We start from the raw sequence: 18,731 nt of genomic DNA, 5'->3' as shown, positions 1-18,731 counted from the left end.
GACTGTTGGTAAATGACGGAGAGCAGCTTCACAAGCTCATCTGCCAGCTTCCTCATCACCCTGGGATGGATCCAGTCTGGGCCCATAGATTTAGGAGTATCCAAGCACCTCAGCAGTTCTCTGGCTGCCTCCTCCTGGATAACATGGGGACCATTCTGCTCCCTGACACCATCGACCAACCCAGGAGGACAATTGTCCTGAGGACAGGCCAACTTCCCACTAAAGACTGAGGCAAAGAAGGCGTTAAGCACTTCCACCTTCTCCCTACCTACAATTACTAAGGTCCCTCTCTTATCCAATAAGGAACAAAGGTTGGTCTTACCCTTCCTTTTACTGTTATTAATTAATAACAGTATAACAAATAACATTTTTTATTATCCTTTACAGACATCGCCATTTTAAGTTCAAACTGAGCTTTGGCCTCCCTAATTTTACTCCTACATGCTCTAGTAGCTCCCTTAAATACTTCCTGAGAAACCTGACCCTCCTTCCAAAGATGATACATTCTCTTTTTATTCTAAAGTTCCTTCAAAACCTCGTTGCCCATCCAGACTCGATATTTGCCTTGTCAACTCATCTTCCGGCACACAGGGACAGTCTGTTCCTGAGCCCTCAAGATCTCTGTTTTGAAGCACACCTACCTTTCCTGGACTCCTTTGTTTTTGAGGGCTGCTTCCCAAGGAACTCTGAATAAATCTCCTAAATAGGCCAAAGTCTGCCCTCTGGAAGTCCAGTATAAGAGTGTTATTGATGTTCCTCCTCATTTCACCAAATATTGAGAACTCTGTAATTTCATGATCACTCTGCCCCAAGCAGCGTTCAACCACCACATCTCCCAGCAGCCCACCTCTATTTGCAAACAACAGGTCTAACATAGTCCCTCCCCTAGTGCGCTCAAAATATAGTGCTGTTATACTTTTAAAAAGGCATAAAAGCATGATTAGTCACTTAAAAGACAACATAAATTCTCTTCTGGCCTTTTCTGTTTATCAGCCCTTTAGTTACCTTCTTCCCTCAGAGCTCTCTGCCCTTTTGCAGCTCCTTTCCTAGGCCTCTGTCCTCTCCACTCCGCTGCATCCTGAAGTCACACCGCTGTCAGGAGCTTTACATAGTATTTTGTGTGTGTAGATGTTTACATGAGTATATACATAAGTAAAGAAAAATTACCAAAAGATAGTTGGGAGGTTTTAACATTTTTTCTTCATTTTATAAATAAATCAAAACTGCCTAACTAAAGCCATCCCACAGACCCAAGTTCAATACTTGCTCTCACAAGTTGGTCACTTTTCTTTAGTTCTCACAGAGCAGGTGCTTGATATCTTATAATAACTGACATGACAATTACTTTGAACATTGTTCCAACAGTACAGTTGGAGCTATTATTAGTCTTTTTCAACATAATCTTGACCTGATTTAATTAAAAAATAAAATCGTTCCAGAGGTTATCCATTCAATCAGGTGTCTCTGGTTATTCAGTACTGGTGCACCAAGTTGGAAAACACATCAGCTTTGAGTAGAGATGATTTCCTCTTGTGGAAAGCTGATACAGATAGGAGTTAATGCTGCTGAGTAACAGATGGAATATATGTCCTTTGACTTCCACCTCCCTGTGGCTAATATCTTTATTCTACAAAAGGTTTAGTGTATAAATGGAATAACAAATTTTTTTTGTTTTATGTGGAAAAAGCACATGTTTTGCCCTTAACTAAGTGTTCTTGCATTAAGCCCCAAGAAACCTTTTTATTCCTTTTTCTTCCAAGTTTTATGGCCTGCATGATGATCCTGACAGTTAAATCCTACAGATAATTTAATCATTAAATCCAAACATGTTTCTGGAAAATACCACAGTGCGTTGTTGAAATAACTCCAAAACACTTAGAATTTAATGTAGGGTTATATTTCTACTACAGAACTCCAAGACTGATTGAAAATTACAACAAATGACTATTACCCTATTAAATGCCATAGTGGTTTCCTGCAAGTGAAAGAATGTGTGAAAAAAGTCTAGATATACTCGCACACTTTTTCACAGTGTCTGTGTGGGGTATTGAGATACTGGTATCTTTAACAGTTATTGATCACCTGCTGTTTTACTTCAAAGAAACATAGCCTCACTAAAAGGCCTTTTTTCACATCTGTATTTGAGCAAGTACAGCTATAGCTGCTCAAAACCATGTAGGTTTCTTTCATTTTCATTAAATAAGCTGCAGAAGATACAAAAATGAATCAGCATTTTTTTAAATGGCCGAGATCTGTATTGTGAAAATGCACAATTTGACAGAACACATCCTGCTAGTAGATTTATGCAAACCCCTACAACCATATTTTTTAATTGCAAAATACGAAGGTCTGCCTTTTGTCTAGAACTGCAGGAGCAGATGTATCAACCTATACATACAAGTTTATCCATACAAAGCAGCAGCCTTCTTTTCTAGTCAAGTTAAAGTCATAATTCCTGAGCAGATGTACATGACCTGATTCAAGAATCTCGAGGGTATTTATTCACCACAGAAACTTAATTTATGCAGCAAAGTAAGTGAAATCCCAATACTAAAAGGTATGAGACTCAACACTCTGATGTACCCATGCTCAGCAACAACACTTACATACAGCTGATGGGAATCTATGGTTTGAAACAATCCACAAAATTGTTTTAACAGACTAAAGGTCACACCTAGCATACACACATTTTTCTCTACAGGAAGTTAGAAGTACAGCTTTTAAATAATTTTCATAACTGCTATTGTTGCACAAAATACATAGCAAAATTAATGAACATAATAAATTAGGTGCCATCTAGAACCCAGAAATTATGAACCTCTTCTTATCTGTGATTAATTGTTACAATATTTAATTACGGGGTTTTTTTCACTTCAAGATTGAATGCATCCTGTATTTTCCTTATAATTTTGTTCTAAGGTTGAAAGCTACCACAGGCTGGGATATTTCATATGCATGCAGAGTGATTAAGTCCCCCATCAACCTCTCTTTCATCAACTGAACAGGTTGAGTTCTTTAATCTTCAGTTTATAAGCTTTGTCTAACAACCTGTGGACCATTCACGTTCCTCCTTTGAATTCCTTCCAAGATACATACTTTTGAATGTATTTTCTGATAACAAGATATTCTAGAAAACATTGAGCTAATACAGTAGAGTGTATTCCCCATTTTCAGTTGATATTACTTTTTAATCCAGTATTTGTTGGCATACTTTAGCATCAAGAGTTCATGTTGAGGGGTTATCTATCCACAACAGCCTCTAAATCCTAATATCCTACTATGACCAAAGAGTGAAAAACACTGTTTTGTAATAAGGACATTGTCCTCAGGAATCTTTCCTGGAAAGTTAAAAAGAATGGTATTTATTTCTCTCCTTCCTTTCTACACTTCCCCTTAATTCAGTGCATGAGTCACTTTTTACTGACAATAGTTCAATAATCTCAAGTTGTTTCTATCAATTATATACATCATTAAAAGAACTCCACTTACTCAACTGACTACTCTGATGTAAGGTGATGTCAAGGCAGTTACTATACAAAAACCATTTAGTAAGATCATAAGAGAAAGAAAACAACTGGTTAAAAAATGGTCTTAAAAATGGTCTTATTAAAAAATAAATAAAACACCTTCAACAATAAGGGAAGAAAATTTCAAACGAAACAACAAAACACAAACAGCATAATACCCAAACTAAGAGAACTCAAATAGACACTGCACAACATTAGGATGAAGGTCAAAAAATGCTTGGTTGAGTCATTCCTGTTTGAACACTGTTGGATTTTAATGTTTCTGAATAACAGGACGGGACTGCCGGGAGATGTTCCATGAGCTTTATTGTGACATCAGTCACAGTACAGGGTGAGACAAGTGAGATGGCAACAGCTCACATCTCGTCAACAGCAGCCAGAATTCTCTTTACAAGGCCTTTTAGAAGTTTTCTGACTAATAGCAAATTGTTAAAAGCTTACAGACGTGCATAAACCAATCATTAAAACTACACGTATACCCTATAGCTAATGATAGGTGCTTGTTTCATATTTCTTATTACTCAAGAACTTTTTATACTCCAAATATTTCAAGGCCTAAAATTCAACCCTGTTTCAAACCGCTATCTATGTAAGCTTATTGCAAGGCTGTGAAAATCCTCTGCTTTTTCAGTTCCCACAATATTCCCACAATCTCCCCTCTCAGTACAACTGAAAAAAAAAAAGAAACCTTTCTTGATACCTCTGTCAATTATAAACTACCTTCTACTACTGTGCGTCTTTTCTCATCTGATAGAACAATGCTATAATTTCTGTACACAGAATTACATTCCCATTGCTCCCAATGACCACATCAGTAGCAGCTGTTTGGAGGCACGCAGGTCTCTCCTGCAGCAGCACTCACCTGTTTGCGCATGACGTCCGTGGCTTGCATGATGTAGCGAGGGGGCAGCCCATGGCTCCGGGCCAGCGTGATCGCCTGCTCCAGGGTGACACTCAGGGTGCAGCTGCAACGGGGGAAAGAGGTCAGCTATCTGCTGTCTCCTTAAAATAACTGCTTTTAAACCAGCCATCTTTTTTAAAAAAATTATAAATAAAAAGATTACATAGGAAACATGCCCCTCGCCCCATGCCACCCTCACCCATGCAGACATTAGCCTGATGTATACTGTTTCTAAGATTTTGAGTGTAACAAGTGTTCCTGCTGACTTAAAGTCAAATGCATTTGTTTTGTTTTGTTCTCAAGGAAAAAGACCCAAACAAACAACCCTAACTCCCCCAAAAAACCAAAAACAGCACACAAAAACCCACACTAAAAATTATGGCTTGGCAAGTGCACAACTTGGAGAGTAACAACCTGAAAAAAATATTATTTTGCAATCACATAAATCCCTTTTCTGGTGGTTTCTGCATATTGTATCTCACCTTGCACTCTTAAAGTAGACCAAGGCTTTGTACCAGGGTCCCAGTCTCTGAAAATTATTTTAGCTTGGTTATTCTCTTGGCACATCAGTGCAGTGCAAAATTAAGAGGCATTTACCTTTTTCAAAAAAGAAAACAGATGAAAACTGCATTCCTTTAAATGAACTCTCCTGTGCTGCTTTGCCAATCTTTTTCAAATAAACACTTGAAGGACAAAAACTGATTGTGATACCTCATCTAACAGAAAGGCTGTCACTGTTGTATCAGAGCAACCAGAAAAGTTTCAAAGCTAAAGATCATGCTTTAGGATAGACAACCTGCCAGCACACCAGGCAAGAAGTAGAAGGGAAGGTCATTTTGGACATGCCATCTGATTTTCATTGTCTTCATGAGGACAAGAAAAAATGGTTGTTATCTTATGCAATGAAGACCAAAGATGCAGAAAACTCATGGATAAAGACAAAACACCTGAGCAGAAACAGGTGCTTTTAAGAAAGAACATGTTTGAAGGCCGCTATCACCCAAGAGGTGAGTGTGACTCTCTTCTGCACCAGTAAGTTGCTTAGTGATTTTTCTCTTCACAACCAAAGTACTGCAATAATCAAATCTCTTGAACCAGAAAGATGGGTTGTACAGAAAATGATTCTACCTCAGCAGAACCTGATAAAATCTGTAATTTTCAGGTTCAAATAATAAAACTAAGACACATTATTAATATATAATTTTGAGCACCCTTTTGGCAAAATCCTGACCAAAGTGTTCTGCATAGTTTATAATATGCACACAGAACAGACAATATGTTTCAATCAAACACTAATCTTGCTGAGCAGAAGATCTGTAGGAGGAAAAATGTGTCTGTACTTATTTTCTTACTGAAAAAAACCCGAAACCCTGACACATTTTAAAAACTGCTTAAGTTAATTTCTGCACTGCAAAAAAATTCACAGAAGTGAGCGTAGAAAATACTAAATTTGATCTGTAGCTTTATTAATGGCCTTTCATAAAACATTTATAAGCTAAATGATTTTTCCTTTGTAATGAGATAATTTTCATTCCCCAGTTTCTTGTATACACTGACCTCAGAGTTAACTTGAGGCAAAGCGTATTGATCTTTTCTGTTATGCTTTTGATTAAAGTGTAAGATAGCTAAATGTTAGATTAGAAATTCTAAACATTGTTTTCATCTTGTCTTTGAAAAGTGAAATATTGCACAAAACACATGTTCATAATATTTGCCAGCACCAAAATTTAAACATCCAACCTTCAAGACCAGACTGCAAAGGAGGCTTTGTTCTACTGACAGTGGAAAAAAGCAAAAGTAACTGAAATGTAGTTTGACAGGTATAATCTAAACCAAACAAAAAGGGCAAAAAGTTTCTCAGTAGGTATAATATGTATTAATGGGTTCAAAGTACAGCTATCAAGCAAGCAGTTCCTGAGCCAAGTTTCCCAGAAATCCCATCTTCCTGGAACTCTTGAAGAGTGAAAGAACCAAAAAAATTATATTCTGCATGCGTGAATCAAAACTAACAAGAGAACCTCCTAAATGAAGGTCATCCTGAAGAGCTAAGTGCAATTTTGTGATTGAAAAAGACTGCCAAGCTGCTCCCTATCCAAAACCTGATGAAATGGCTGACAATTGTGGACATTATGAGGCCTCTGCATTTGGACAATGCCAACCATGATTCAGAAATAAGGCTCCCAAGAGTGTAGATAAAGACATAACCAGAGTGGGAAAAGCAGAGACAGAGCATAAAACAGCATAATAAAGATTTCTTTAAGAGGCTGCTATGGAGGTAGGCAACAATTACAGTACAATTCTATATTGTAGGATATGAAACATATATGCTAAAACTGAAGATCTCTCTTCACGGCAAGTAAGACTAGCAATTCTAAGGACAATATTTTTTAACATATCCTATGAAATTAGTAGCAAAGACTCATGATGACAGCAGTGATGATGTTCATTATTATCACACCCTTTCAATAGAGCATTTGATGTTTGAGGTGAAATCCTGGAGTAATGCTGGTTAGATACATCCATATTCTCTTTTAAAAAAGCGTCTTATTCATTATCAGATGTTAAAAGTTGTTAAAATAGCATCAGAGACATGATTGCATTTGAATATACTGTTTCATTAGAGGCACAATTTAATATCACCAGATCTTGTGTTCCTCCTATGGCATGTAAAAGGTCTGATGAATGGCAGAGTTAAATATAAACTATAGATTATGGCTTTTGTCCTATGATTATGAAATAATGGGACTACTTTCTAAATAAAAAAAGCCAACAACACTCAAATAGTGTCATTTTAGTTGAATGCCAGATCAGTGAAATGGCATCTTCTAATAAAACTAATCATATTAGCCTTCCATGAAACAATGCTGAAGTGACTCATATTTATCTACATACTGGTGCTTTCTCCCAGCTCTTCAAATAGTTTTTTTTTTTAATTAGTACATATCCCTTTTCACAAATCAAACTGCCCTAGACACCTGCTGTGAAAGAAAAAATGCAAAACACAAAACATCAGATGGTAACACAGAAAAGTCATAACTGAAAGTACCTCAGCAATAGAGCTGCCAAGCATGGAGAGATTAAGCATGTGCAAATTTAAATCAATGCAACTTCTAAAATTTTATTAAACAATATGAAATCTGGTTATTCTCCATCTTGTAAGATTCTTCTGGTGGCCTGAGCAAAGTTCAGTATCAAGGACTGTCAGTAAATATGTGCAGTAAGTAGTAATCCACTTCTCTCCTGCATTTTGAGAGCTGATAAACAGATGGCAATAAAGTTTACAAAGCAATCTGGAAGCAGTCCTGACCTCTGCAAGTATCTGGTCATTTGGATACAATCCGCCCAGACAAGCCAGAGAAGGAAAATATTTAGGGAAAAACCCTCATAACATTCTGTTATGGGAAGCATAAAGCCCAAATCCATAGATTTTACAGTGTAAACAAATAATCTGTTCTGAGTTTCTCTCTTTTCCTCTCACCTCACCTCCTTTTTTTCTTTTTATTTAATGCAAGAAAAACAAAAGACCCAAATTCATCATCTCAGAATTTATGTCAGTTAGAATGATAAATTCCCTGCCTTGACAGATTACAACAGCAAGGCAGAGACATTTGGAATTCCCAGGACAACAGGGCTGAGAATTCCTCATTTCATCCATTTGGTTTCCAAGAAACAGAAGGGGCTGCAGCTGCTCCCAGCTCCTGCCTGCTATCCCCAGTCTCCCATCAGTCATGACAATATTGATGTGAAGATTAAATACAAACTTTCAAACAACTTCTGGATCAAACCATTCTGAATGTGCCTGGAAAAGTAAGATTATTTTCTACCACCAATAGTCCTTTTGGATGTGATTTTCACTAAAGGGCTGCAAATCAGCTGGACAGATGCACATCTATCCTGAAAAATGGAGTTGTAAAATATTAATACAGACTGAAATTTTCTGAGAAATTGATTATTTCTCAGAATTGTCTAATGCCTAACTTGAAAGGAAAAATAATTTGAGTCTGTGTTCACTACCTACAGAGGTGCCATTCAGCAGAGTGTCTAAGTTACCAGAATAAAAGGGATCTAAATCATCTAATTCATTCTCAGGTTTCAATTAGGCTTTCAGCCTTCTACATCCAAAAATGTACCAAAATATCCCTTAGAAAAAAAGCCCTGAGTAGAAAATATGAGGTGAAACAAATTAGTTTAGTAGTTACTGCAGTCAGAGATGTCAAAATGAATTATGTTCTATGTGAATAGGAAAAAAATATGAAAAGGGTGCATGTGTGCTTAGTCTAATTAAAATCTAAAGCTTCTACTCAACATGTAATTTAGTGACATTATTATTATTTTAATTACTTTTCTTGCTGTACATCATAAGCTAATCATTCCTACCTTTGACCACTTTTTAGACCAACTACACTACAAATATTCTTTTTTCTGCTGTCATTTAAATTAATCTGTATAGAAGGAATATTATTTAAGTCAGTGCATGCAGCAATTAAAAACTTAGTTTTAAAGTAAATCACTTTGGGGTAAATGTTTTCAGGGTATTTATCTATAATTCATAGTGATGGTGGGGTAATATGCATTGATTCTGATGAACACCTTGGAGAAGAAAATAGACACAAAAAAACTAAAAAAGGAAGACAAATGTTGTCCAGGACTATAAAAATAAGTTTACAGAATAGACACAGTAAAACTAAAAAGGAAGACAAGACAGGCAGCCCTAATTCAAAATTCTCCCACAAGCTCCAAGATGCTCTCAACCTTGCGTTCTCTGTGCCTGTGTACTGAAACTTTGCTGAATAGCATTGCTTTTCAGCAGAGCTAAATTTGGCCAGCCATTAAGTATTAGAGAGAAAATGAGAATGAAGTTCATACACTAAACTTCAATGCTGTATTTCACAATTACAGTAAACTCTGCTGGAGTTCAGGATCTAGCTTTAGTTCCTTTATGAACCTTTGCGAAGCTGAGATGTTGCCAGTGTGGAAAGGCCACTACTTGAAAATCAGTGTTGGATGGAACCCATTCACTGAAGGCCAGTCCAACGTATAGAAAGCCATTATTATGCACATGAAGTGTATTTATTCTACTCTGAATCAAAAACAACACTTCAAAAAGTAACTGTCTGTGGAACATACACCATCACCACACAGAATGGGCATGAGCAGCCCGTGTTAAAGGGATTTTCTGCCTTTTATCCATTAAGCATCAGAATGCAGAGGTTTCATTCACAAAAGGCACCCACTGTGGTTACATAGTTGTGCAGACCTCAGAATAGAGGTATCCCAACTCCCTTATCAGGCGTGCATCCACCATTTTATGACAGGCTAATCAAACCCAGCTCTACCAGATATTTTCAAACTACGAACAGATTTTTGACTTACTGAAGTAGATGACATGAACTTATCAAGCCACAGATACAGTCTTAGGAGATAAGTATTCTTTAGTCATATATCAGATCTACCCTTGGTTAATTAATTCTTTTGTAGGTTTGTATATTGTTATCAGGAGTATTTGGTCCAGCATTAATAATTTTTAATGCTGAAGTATGAAACACAAAGGACATAATGTTGATTTTTTTTCTGTATTGAAAGACTATTGTTATCCAGTCTGTTTCCAGAAATACATGTAACTATTCAACCTCTTTAAAACAGAGAGATTTTCAAAGAAAAATTAGGAAGAGAAAAAAAGGCACTTCTTTTCACCACACTTCATCTGTCAGTGTTAAAAAAACTGCAGGGAGCATCTTTCCAGAATCATTTTTCCTGTAAAATCTTCCACCTCTAGTCAGCTGGAAATGTTGCAAGGAAGCAATCTCACTGTTAAATATTTTTTGCTTGATGAGAGAACAGCATTTCCAAAAATTTGAAGTATTCCATGCCTTTTATTTACTCATTTTCCATCATACTTGCAAAAATAAACACAGTCTTAAAGCATCTGAAACTCCAGCCTTGGCCATTCTCTCTCATTCTGTGCAGAAAGTCTTTCCATTAAAGGCTTCTTCCTCTTATGCAGGCAAGTAAATCTGGTAAAAAATTGCAATTTACTTCTTGTCTTGTAATAATTCAAGCTACTCACTTAACTCTCTCTATGTCAAACATTAAAGCAGATCTGGTTAAGTTTTTAATTTCAGATTGTCTGAGAGGTCCTATTTTATTTTTATTGTAAAATAGAAGATTTTGCATGAAAAACACCAGTTTCAAAGAGCTGGACTGCAGATAAGGCAATCGTACAGGAACTGAAGCATGAAAGGATGATTCTACAGAGCACAGCAATAGCATTGTGTGTCAACCCTGCTACTGAACATCCATAATGTTAAAAGAAGACCAAGTAGAAAAAAAGCACACCTTGAAATCCATACTAGTAACAACTTAGAGCCATCTTTTCTGTCTCACGGCATGTAATGCATCTCTCTGCATTTTCAGATGGCATTTTAAACCAAATAGCATCTCAGAATTTAAAACGTGCAAGAGAACAGTAAGACTATAATCCATCTAGTACATGTTAGATATACTAGGGGTGGCAAAGCAAAAAATGTACCAGATTGCCCAAGAAAGAGAAATATAGAGCAAAATAAAAAATTACTACTGTAAGAACAGTTTAGCACTATTTGTGCTAAATGTCTTGCTTATTTTATTTTAAAACAAATTCTCACATATTTCAAAATTATTTAGCTGGTTTTTTGTAATAACCAGCACAGAATGTAATACTCTATTATCCTAAATTATTTTACGCAAAGAGAAGTTTGTTTATGCCTCAGTGGGTATGGTATCATAAAAATATACTAACTGTAGACAGACATAACTGAACTACCATTTAAAAAATAAAGAGAATCTTGACTAAATGGGAAGGTAGCAGGACTAAAACCCCTGTTGAGACCAGATGGCTGGAGAAGGGTATGGATTAGTTTTTCAGTCTGTGCTAACCTGTCTCCTGAAAGTAGTCACATTGATCCCTGAAAGCTTTCTTACTGGGGAGTTGATGGCCTAAATACAGCTGCAAAACTCCAAGGATTTTCTTTGTAGCATGCACTCATTGAGCTCAGAACTAAATCCTTACAGGAAAAATTCTGAATCTAAAAGAAAGAATTCTTATGATAGAATGTCAAAAATACAAATTCGGAGTACCCATTTTTCACCTTTCTTCATTCAATTCACAGAAAGGCAGCTGGCTGTGATGGACAGCTTATGGTGCTACTCTGCTTTGCAATGTGGAAGATGAAGCAGGTTTAGCTGGATTGTAGGACCACTGCCAGCTACAGGAGACAGCATAATCAACACTTGGCAAAACCTGCCTCATCCTTCAGCCAAGTGTCTGCCAGCCAGAACCCCGCTGCTTGAAGGATGGTAACACTAAGGAGAGAATTTCTGCAAGGGAAATTAAAATTCAGAAAAGAAAATAAGACTGCGATTTTTCTGGGTTTCATCAAGATTATAGAAGATTTTTCTCTTGATCCTCCAGGAAATGCAAAAATTTAAATAAACTTGGGATTTGTTTCATTTGGATGCTTTATATGATTCCTTTGAGCTTGCAAGGCCTGAACAGACTTCTGCAGCTGCTGCACCTAATTTCATTTTGGCACAGAAAGAGGCTAGGACATGTCTGTGCAGTGCAGTCTTGCTCTTCTCCCTCTAGCAGGAGCTAGAATCATGATTCAATAAAATTTAAAAGTGCCTTTCATCACCTGCATTTGTACAGACTGATTGCAACTTCAAACAGAATGAACACAAGCAAAGAAAGCAGAACGTTGTTTACAGCGTGACAGCTGGCTGGCAGGCAGAAATATAATTATGACTGATAAAAAAAGGTAAAAAAAAATGCAAACTATTGATTTCTTTAACTAATTTACAGCTCTGCTCCTCTTGTTGAGCAACAAGGCATGTTCGCTTATGATAATCCATGGGGAGGTTTGTAGCACTCTCACATCACTTAGGACAGTGAAGGTTAAAGGGGCTTATTTTCCTCCATCCTTGGTTTTCTGGTGCTCAAAAAGTATTTGAAAAGAACTGCTGTCTAAAATAGATATAGGATTGCAGGCTGTAATGTAAATTGGTAAACATATTGTCATAATAAAAATCAAAGAAAAGCAATCACCAGCAATTCAAAATCCCCAGCATTATCTTGGATATAGGGATGAAAGTATGAACTCTGTCAAGCTGTTTTAGCCTAGTGCAGTGTAAAAAGCAATTTAATATGGATCACAGAGAAGTCAGAAATCAAGGCACTGCTGATCCAGAGATCAGCAATCACTGTCAAAGCAGACAAAGCTGCTGTTTCATAGCTCTTGGCCTCTTCTGCATTGGACTGTCACCCAGTGACTCCCTCACAAGCTATCTGGGACTTGCTTCTGGTTAGTAGGAGCAGTGGCAGAACCTCTCCCTACCCCCTTGTCAGTCCATGACACCTAAATTGAGAAAGGCTCTCCAGTCAGTTTAGTATGAGTTGAATAAATTGAGTAAAGGAAGGTGTATATATATATATTTATATATATATATTTAATTCTATTAAATGTATTTAAATTTTGACAGTCTAATGCCTTGCTCAGCTCCCACTCCCCATGAACAAAATGAAGATGTTGATGAGTAGAGCACCCTGTACCCTTCCAGATACTCTCAGACATTCACTCCCTTAAAGACCAATCATAGAAACTGGGATGAAATGAGGGCTTTTAAAAACAAAGTATGGGGGAGCCTTGCTCAAAGTTGAGCTTCATTTTTAAGCTGGCAAGACTGAGATTTTCAAAATTTAATCTGCAAGAAAAATTCGGATCTTTCCCCCATCTGTTAATCTAGTAGCATCTGTAGATAATAACAATTTTCAACTCATTTAATATCCGTGGCCTAGTGTTAAAAAACAGTAATGAGTCATTGATCTGGGCCAACAAAATGTGAAATTCTGCAGCTGATTGCAATCATGGACTTCACAGTATTTAGTTTCTAAGAAAACAGAAAGCCAGATACACTGCTGGATACAACCAGAGATAAATATCCCCTCTAACTGAAAATCAGTAGCTTGAACTCTAAAGAACTAGCTAACAAGCCAAGGGGCACTATTTTGGAACATTATCTGCCCTGATTAAACACTACTCCAACAAACAGAAGAATTTAGCCTTCAAGACTGCAGGCACAAAGCAAAATCCTCTACGTCTATGGGACTTGATCACATCCAACATCTTACTATTTCCTCTTCTGTCCTCCTCACAGGATTTTGTGTTGCTGTAAGACTGTTTCACTCTGAGAGCAACAAGGGGAGTAGGTCCACAAAAGCACTGCAGAATTTAGCACTAGAAATGCTGGGCACAAAATTTACTGAGCAAACCTGGAAACAAAGCAAGCTTTCTACCTAGGCAAAGGCAATTTTCAGAATGTCAAAAACCAAAGCCCACTTAGAACTGGACAGTTGAGATGCAGAAAGAGAAAACAGTCCATGAAGTGACTCAAAAAAAAAAAAAAAAAAAAAAAAAAAAAAAAAAAAAAAAAACAAAAACAAAATTCATCCATCCAGTTTGCATGTGCAACAGTAATTTCGGGGAATTGTTATTAAAAAACTTTCTTCGCTTTAACCACTTAAAGGGACTTACTTCCCTTAGAAGAGTAACTTAATCCCTTCTTGTACCTAAATACATGAGTTTTCTTCTGAACTTCTGGGTACAAACCCCTGAGCACTTATACAGATTCTCAACTAGTCCATTCGTTTTTCCTGGAGGGCCTATCTTGAAATATCTCTGATAATGCCAACAGTTGATGTTTCTTTCTCTGAACAGATGGTAGCCACAAAGGCTGTATTAATGCACAAATGAAGCAGCAGTATCTTGTACCAAAACTCAAATGGACTCACTGTAAAGTAGAGCTAGTCATCTTTAGAGAGAAGCATCTTGCACCTTTACTTTATGTAAATAGATGATGATGAATCCTTTAACATCTAGACAGAAACCCACACATAACACTTTCAAATCCCATTCCCATGCTCATAATATAGTCTTCAAAACCAATATGTTGGTTTTCTAATTTTTTGTGGGTTTTAGATACACTTATACGTTTTAGGAGGTTTTACCTTTGAATCAGCCCTAGTTTGAGCAGAAACTTGATGACTAATTAATTTTCATCTCAGAACAGCTCATGTTCAGATTTGAGCAAACCACATTTTATTCAATCAAATTACTCTGAATAATTTGTGACCCACACACTACAGGGCAATAGTTTATTTGGGCAGTTCTGACTTTAGCCTTAAACTATCAGAATTTTTGGTACGAATGTACTGACAAATTCATGAAATGGTGATCAAACCCAGAGGCAGTCTTTTTCAGCCTAAAAAAACCCATCAGAATGATGCCCAAAGTCTTTTCTGATCACATAAGACATGAAACTGAAAGCAAGACAAAGAGAAAAGCTGTGTAGCCTCATGGTCTTTTGAAACAACAGTGTCACAACAGCCCATGCTCTATAGTGTTTGCATGTTCATCTGATAGAGTGACTGGTGTTACATAACAAAGCTTTTTCCTTCTATTCCTTAACATTTAATACAGTATGCAGTATGCTATATGCACTTCTATCATTGACAGAGAGTAATACAAATACTCTGTTGCCAACCCTCAAATGGCAAACACTGTCTTTATACAACTTAATTTTTTTGGCTGTATATGGAGCTTTTCCTTTTTTTTCATGCATGACAGTCTGCATTGCAGCTTATATGGCAATTGCCTTTTTTCTTCTCCCCTCCTCAAAGCTCTTTGGAAGAAAGGATATTACTTAAAATGAGGAGAAAGTAATGCTCATTCTAACACAAGGTATTGGTAACCAAAACTGCTGAAGTAAGGACTTGCATAGATCAGAAACTAAGCAGCATTTTTAACACCCTGTTACCACTGATCTACAATTTGGAATTCTTACAAAAAGAGCATATTTTTAGTATCAGATTATTTGTTATGTTGATTCTTTTGTTTGTTGGGGTTTTTCCCCCTCTCCAAGTTTGGTCTGTGCTTTTTTGGTACACTGTCCCAAAAAATTGCAATCTGCCCAGCTGGAGCATAAATATATTGCTGCCTGTGATAAATATGATTAAGTATTAGAGAGCTCTATGATGATGCTGTGATAATGTTTGACATATATATATTTGCTATTAAAATCTCTTAGGGTTGATGACAAAGTTCAGTTGACTATAGGTCAGTCTATTTTTTTGGTATTATATTAAACACATCAACTGTCCTTCAGACTCAAACTCTTGTTATCATAGGGTGTACCTGCAAAAATGCATATGTCTTATGTTTCATCTTTTTTCCTTAAATCAAGCTCTTCTATTATTCCCTTTACCATACAAAGTAAATACAAATTTCAGCATTTCCTGCCTGTATTAAGAGCTCAGTATCATCAATATCATTCATCTAGGTAACATTCCTCTTTCTACTTTAGCAATTAAGATTTCTGCCTTTTGCCAACTTGAATGAGGAACAATCTCATTACAACTTCACAAACGAAAAGACTTGTACTGTTCATTTCTGTCAATCACTGCGAACACAATTCTAGAATTTCACCACAGATCTTTCAAGTGCACTCACTATTTCACACAAGATATTTAGTATAAGACCCATCTCTATAGGAGCAGCAGTCTCCAACCTGCAATGATGGAGTGACTGCCACAAAAGGAGGGAAAAAAACCAATTTGTCATACCGGTGAACTCCGCTGTTGCACATGATGATGTGGCAAGCTCCCAGCCTGCTGCAGAGCTCCGACGCCACGGAGAGCAGCCCGACGCCGGAAGCGCTGCACGCGGTGTAGGCACAGGCCGCCGTGCGCTTGGACCGGATAAAGGAGCCGATCAGCCGGTAAAGCTCATCCAAGCAATTGAGAGGCCTCATCAGCTGCAAAGGAAGACAGAGGTGTTTGAACGTTTGCTCCTGAGAGCTCGTGAAACACTTGAACAGAGTGGGTCATCAGAGATGCACACAGAACACCAGGTCTGGCTGAGAAAGCCAAATTCCGTGATATGCATACAAAACAGTCTTCTGTTACATGACATATGACAACTTTCTAAAGCCTTTCAGTTCTTCACATCACTGACTATTTCATTACCAGTCCTGCCTATGAAAGTGTTTTTCATTTCAATAGACTCGATTGACCCATGGGTGCTGTATCCATTAATAGACTGGGAAAGGACAGGAAGCCATAAAGAGCTAACCTACAACCTACAACATATACAGGAAGATACCAAGACTTGTTTCTTGACTTGCTGAGAAAAAACAGCTTACATTTATGACAACAGTGTCCTTTATTTATCAAATGTCTAGTTCCTAATCCTTACTAGCAACATCAAAAATAAAAATTAACAGATGTGACAAAAACATACAAGCAAGAACAGTTAGCTTTGTAGCAAGACTTAAAATAATCCCAGCATTACCATACTAAGAATGAATGAAGTAAAGAAGGCAGCTTTCAAGTGCAAAGCTTGTGTCAGAAGAGGAGCCTTCAAAAGTCATCTAGCAATGAAAGCCAGTCTCTTATGGTGCTTTGTGTAAAAGAGATGCTCACAATACAAAGTTTCAGACCAACTTATTCCAAATTCCTGCTTCTCTTTAGTCCAGAAACACCTAAAGATTCCAACAAAGCCCCACATGCTACTCAAAGAATTAATCTTTTGAAAGACAGATTAATTCCCTAAAGACAGTTTTAAGTAGTTAGAGAAACAGCAGTCTCACTTGGTCCTATGATAGTTACTTCATTGAAAAGCTTAGATGTCAAGAAAATCAGCTACAACAAATAGCATATTTAAACCTGGGTACAAACAGATTTAACTTGGTTTAGGTTTAACTGGCATCTATCTAAATTGATTTTAGCTGGTGTCATCTAATCATGACACCATGGACAATAAAGTGGAAGGTGCAGCCAAAAATGGATCATGCATTCACTCTTGACTTGCCAGCTCCAGCTGCAAAAATAAATGCATGAGCTCAACCTAGCATCCCTTGCTCAGATGTGGATTATGAGATGCTTTTCTCTTGCGCTTGAACTTTTTGCTGAAACAGGGAACAGGTTTAGGGGTAACAAGCACTTCCCTCACAGTTAAACATCCCCTCCTGCACCTGTGACTGCTTGACTGTGAGGCAAGCTGCTGACTCCCCAGGGAAGGAGCAGCAAGTGTCCTTCTTCCCTCATGTGCAGTTCTCCATGGATCCAAGAAACAGGAATCACCAGTATGTTAACGCTGGTGCTGGATTTAGTCTGCCATAGGGCTCATCTGATGAACACTCTTATTTCTCAAGCCACAGTAGCTCAATCACTTTTGTAGGCAAGACCCTAGGAATGTCTTTATTCCCCCTACTGGGGTGCAATAAGGGAATTAACTCTCTAACAAGAGAAGAGAGCATTAAATGAATTTTTATAGCCCCTGGGATCTCTCAGCCACTGAGGTTTAAAGACAGATGAAAGCATTTGAAGAAAGTCTAAATGAGAAGATTCAGAACAAACCCTTCTGAGCAGGATGCTGAAGGAGTACTTAATTTGGAACAGCACTTCCAGCTTTCAGAACAAAGAATTTCTGCCTGTACCTGTCTTTCCCTACCCCACATGCTCCTAGAGTGGTTGCATTGCTCCGAAAGCACAGTGAATAATGAAAGTAATGATTCCTCTTCTCAAACACAGACTCCCTCCAGCCCCACCTTTTAATACAGAATCACCTCACACCTCCTACCACCAAAAATGCAAGTGGGAAAAAAAGCTGCAAGGGAGCCCCTCTCCCACCCGCTTTAAACAATTCTATTTTTGGTGGAATAAAGAAAGTCTCAGTAACAGAGTGTGCAACATGCAGAGGTTAATCAGGCACTTAATATTTTTATTTACCTTATCTATATAAGCTGCTTTAGATGTTGAATTTGGAGGCAAGTTTGACTTGTCCAGGTAGAATGCCCTGAAAGAACAAACAGATAGAGTAAGGTAAAAACTAATTGGTTCAAGTCCTGAACAAAATTTCTACAAGAGACTATTCTTAGACACCATTCTAAGGCTGGAGGTTTTTTACCTTATGGTAAGAGAGGGTCAAGGAGTAGTACAATAATAAACAGGCACTATAACTCCTTCTTTTAAAGTAATAACTTATTTTTGTTCTGGAGACAAAAACTATTCCTTTGCCCTTTAACAGTACAGTGCAAAATTTTAACATCTAGTTATCAGAAAAAAATGATCTGAAAGTGATTTTCAACAAAGCTACCCATGAAAAGGTCTGTGGCAACAGTATAGGCTTTAAGAGTGGCTTTTGGAAAACTGGCATACAAACAGTGCCTGAGCTTCACATTTTACGAGCTTTTTTAATATTTGCTGTATA

General features: G+C 37.4%; 1 protein-coding gene across 1 annotated transcript in view; it reads right to left on the bottom strand.

Annotated features, from left to right (window-relative positions):
* Positions 1 to 18,731, bottom strand: part of PREX2 (phosphatidylinositol-3,4,5-trisphosphate dependent Rac exchange factor 2) — a 173,575-nt gene that overhangs the window by 15,660 nt on the left and 139,184 nt on the right. The window contains exons 36-38 of the mRNA XM_066332148.1: positions 18,251 to 18,317; positions 16,085 to 16,275; positions 4,390 to 4,492 (exon numbers count right to left, since the gene is read on the bottom strand). Coding sequence (XP_066188245.1) covers positions 4,390 to 4,492; positions 16,085 to 16,275; positions 18,251 to 18,317 — 361 coding nt within the window. The remainder of the gene's footprint in view (positions 1 to 4,389; positions 4,493 to 16,084; positions 16,276 to 18,250; positions 18,318 to 18,731) is intronic.

This window comes from Sylvia atricapilla, chromosome 1 (genome assembly GCF_009819655.1).
Source record: "Sylvia atricapilla isolate bSylAtr1 chromosome 1, bSylAtr1.pri, whole genome shotgun sequence".
In the NCBI taxonomy this organism is placed as follows: Eukaryota; Metazoa; Chordata; class Aves; order Passeriformes; family Sylviidae; genus Sylvia; species Sylvia atricapilla.
This window is presented reverse-complemented; position numbering and strand designations above follow the sequence as displayed.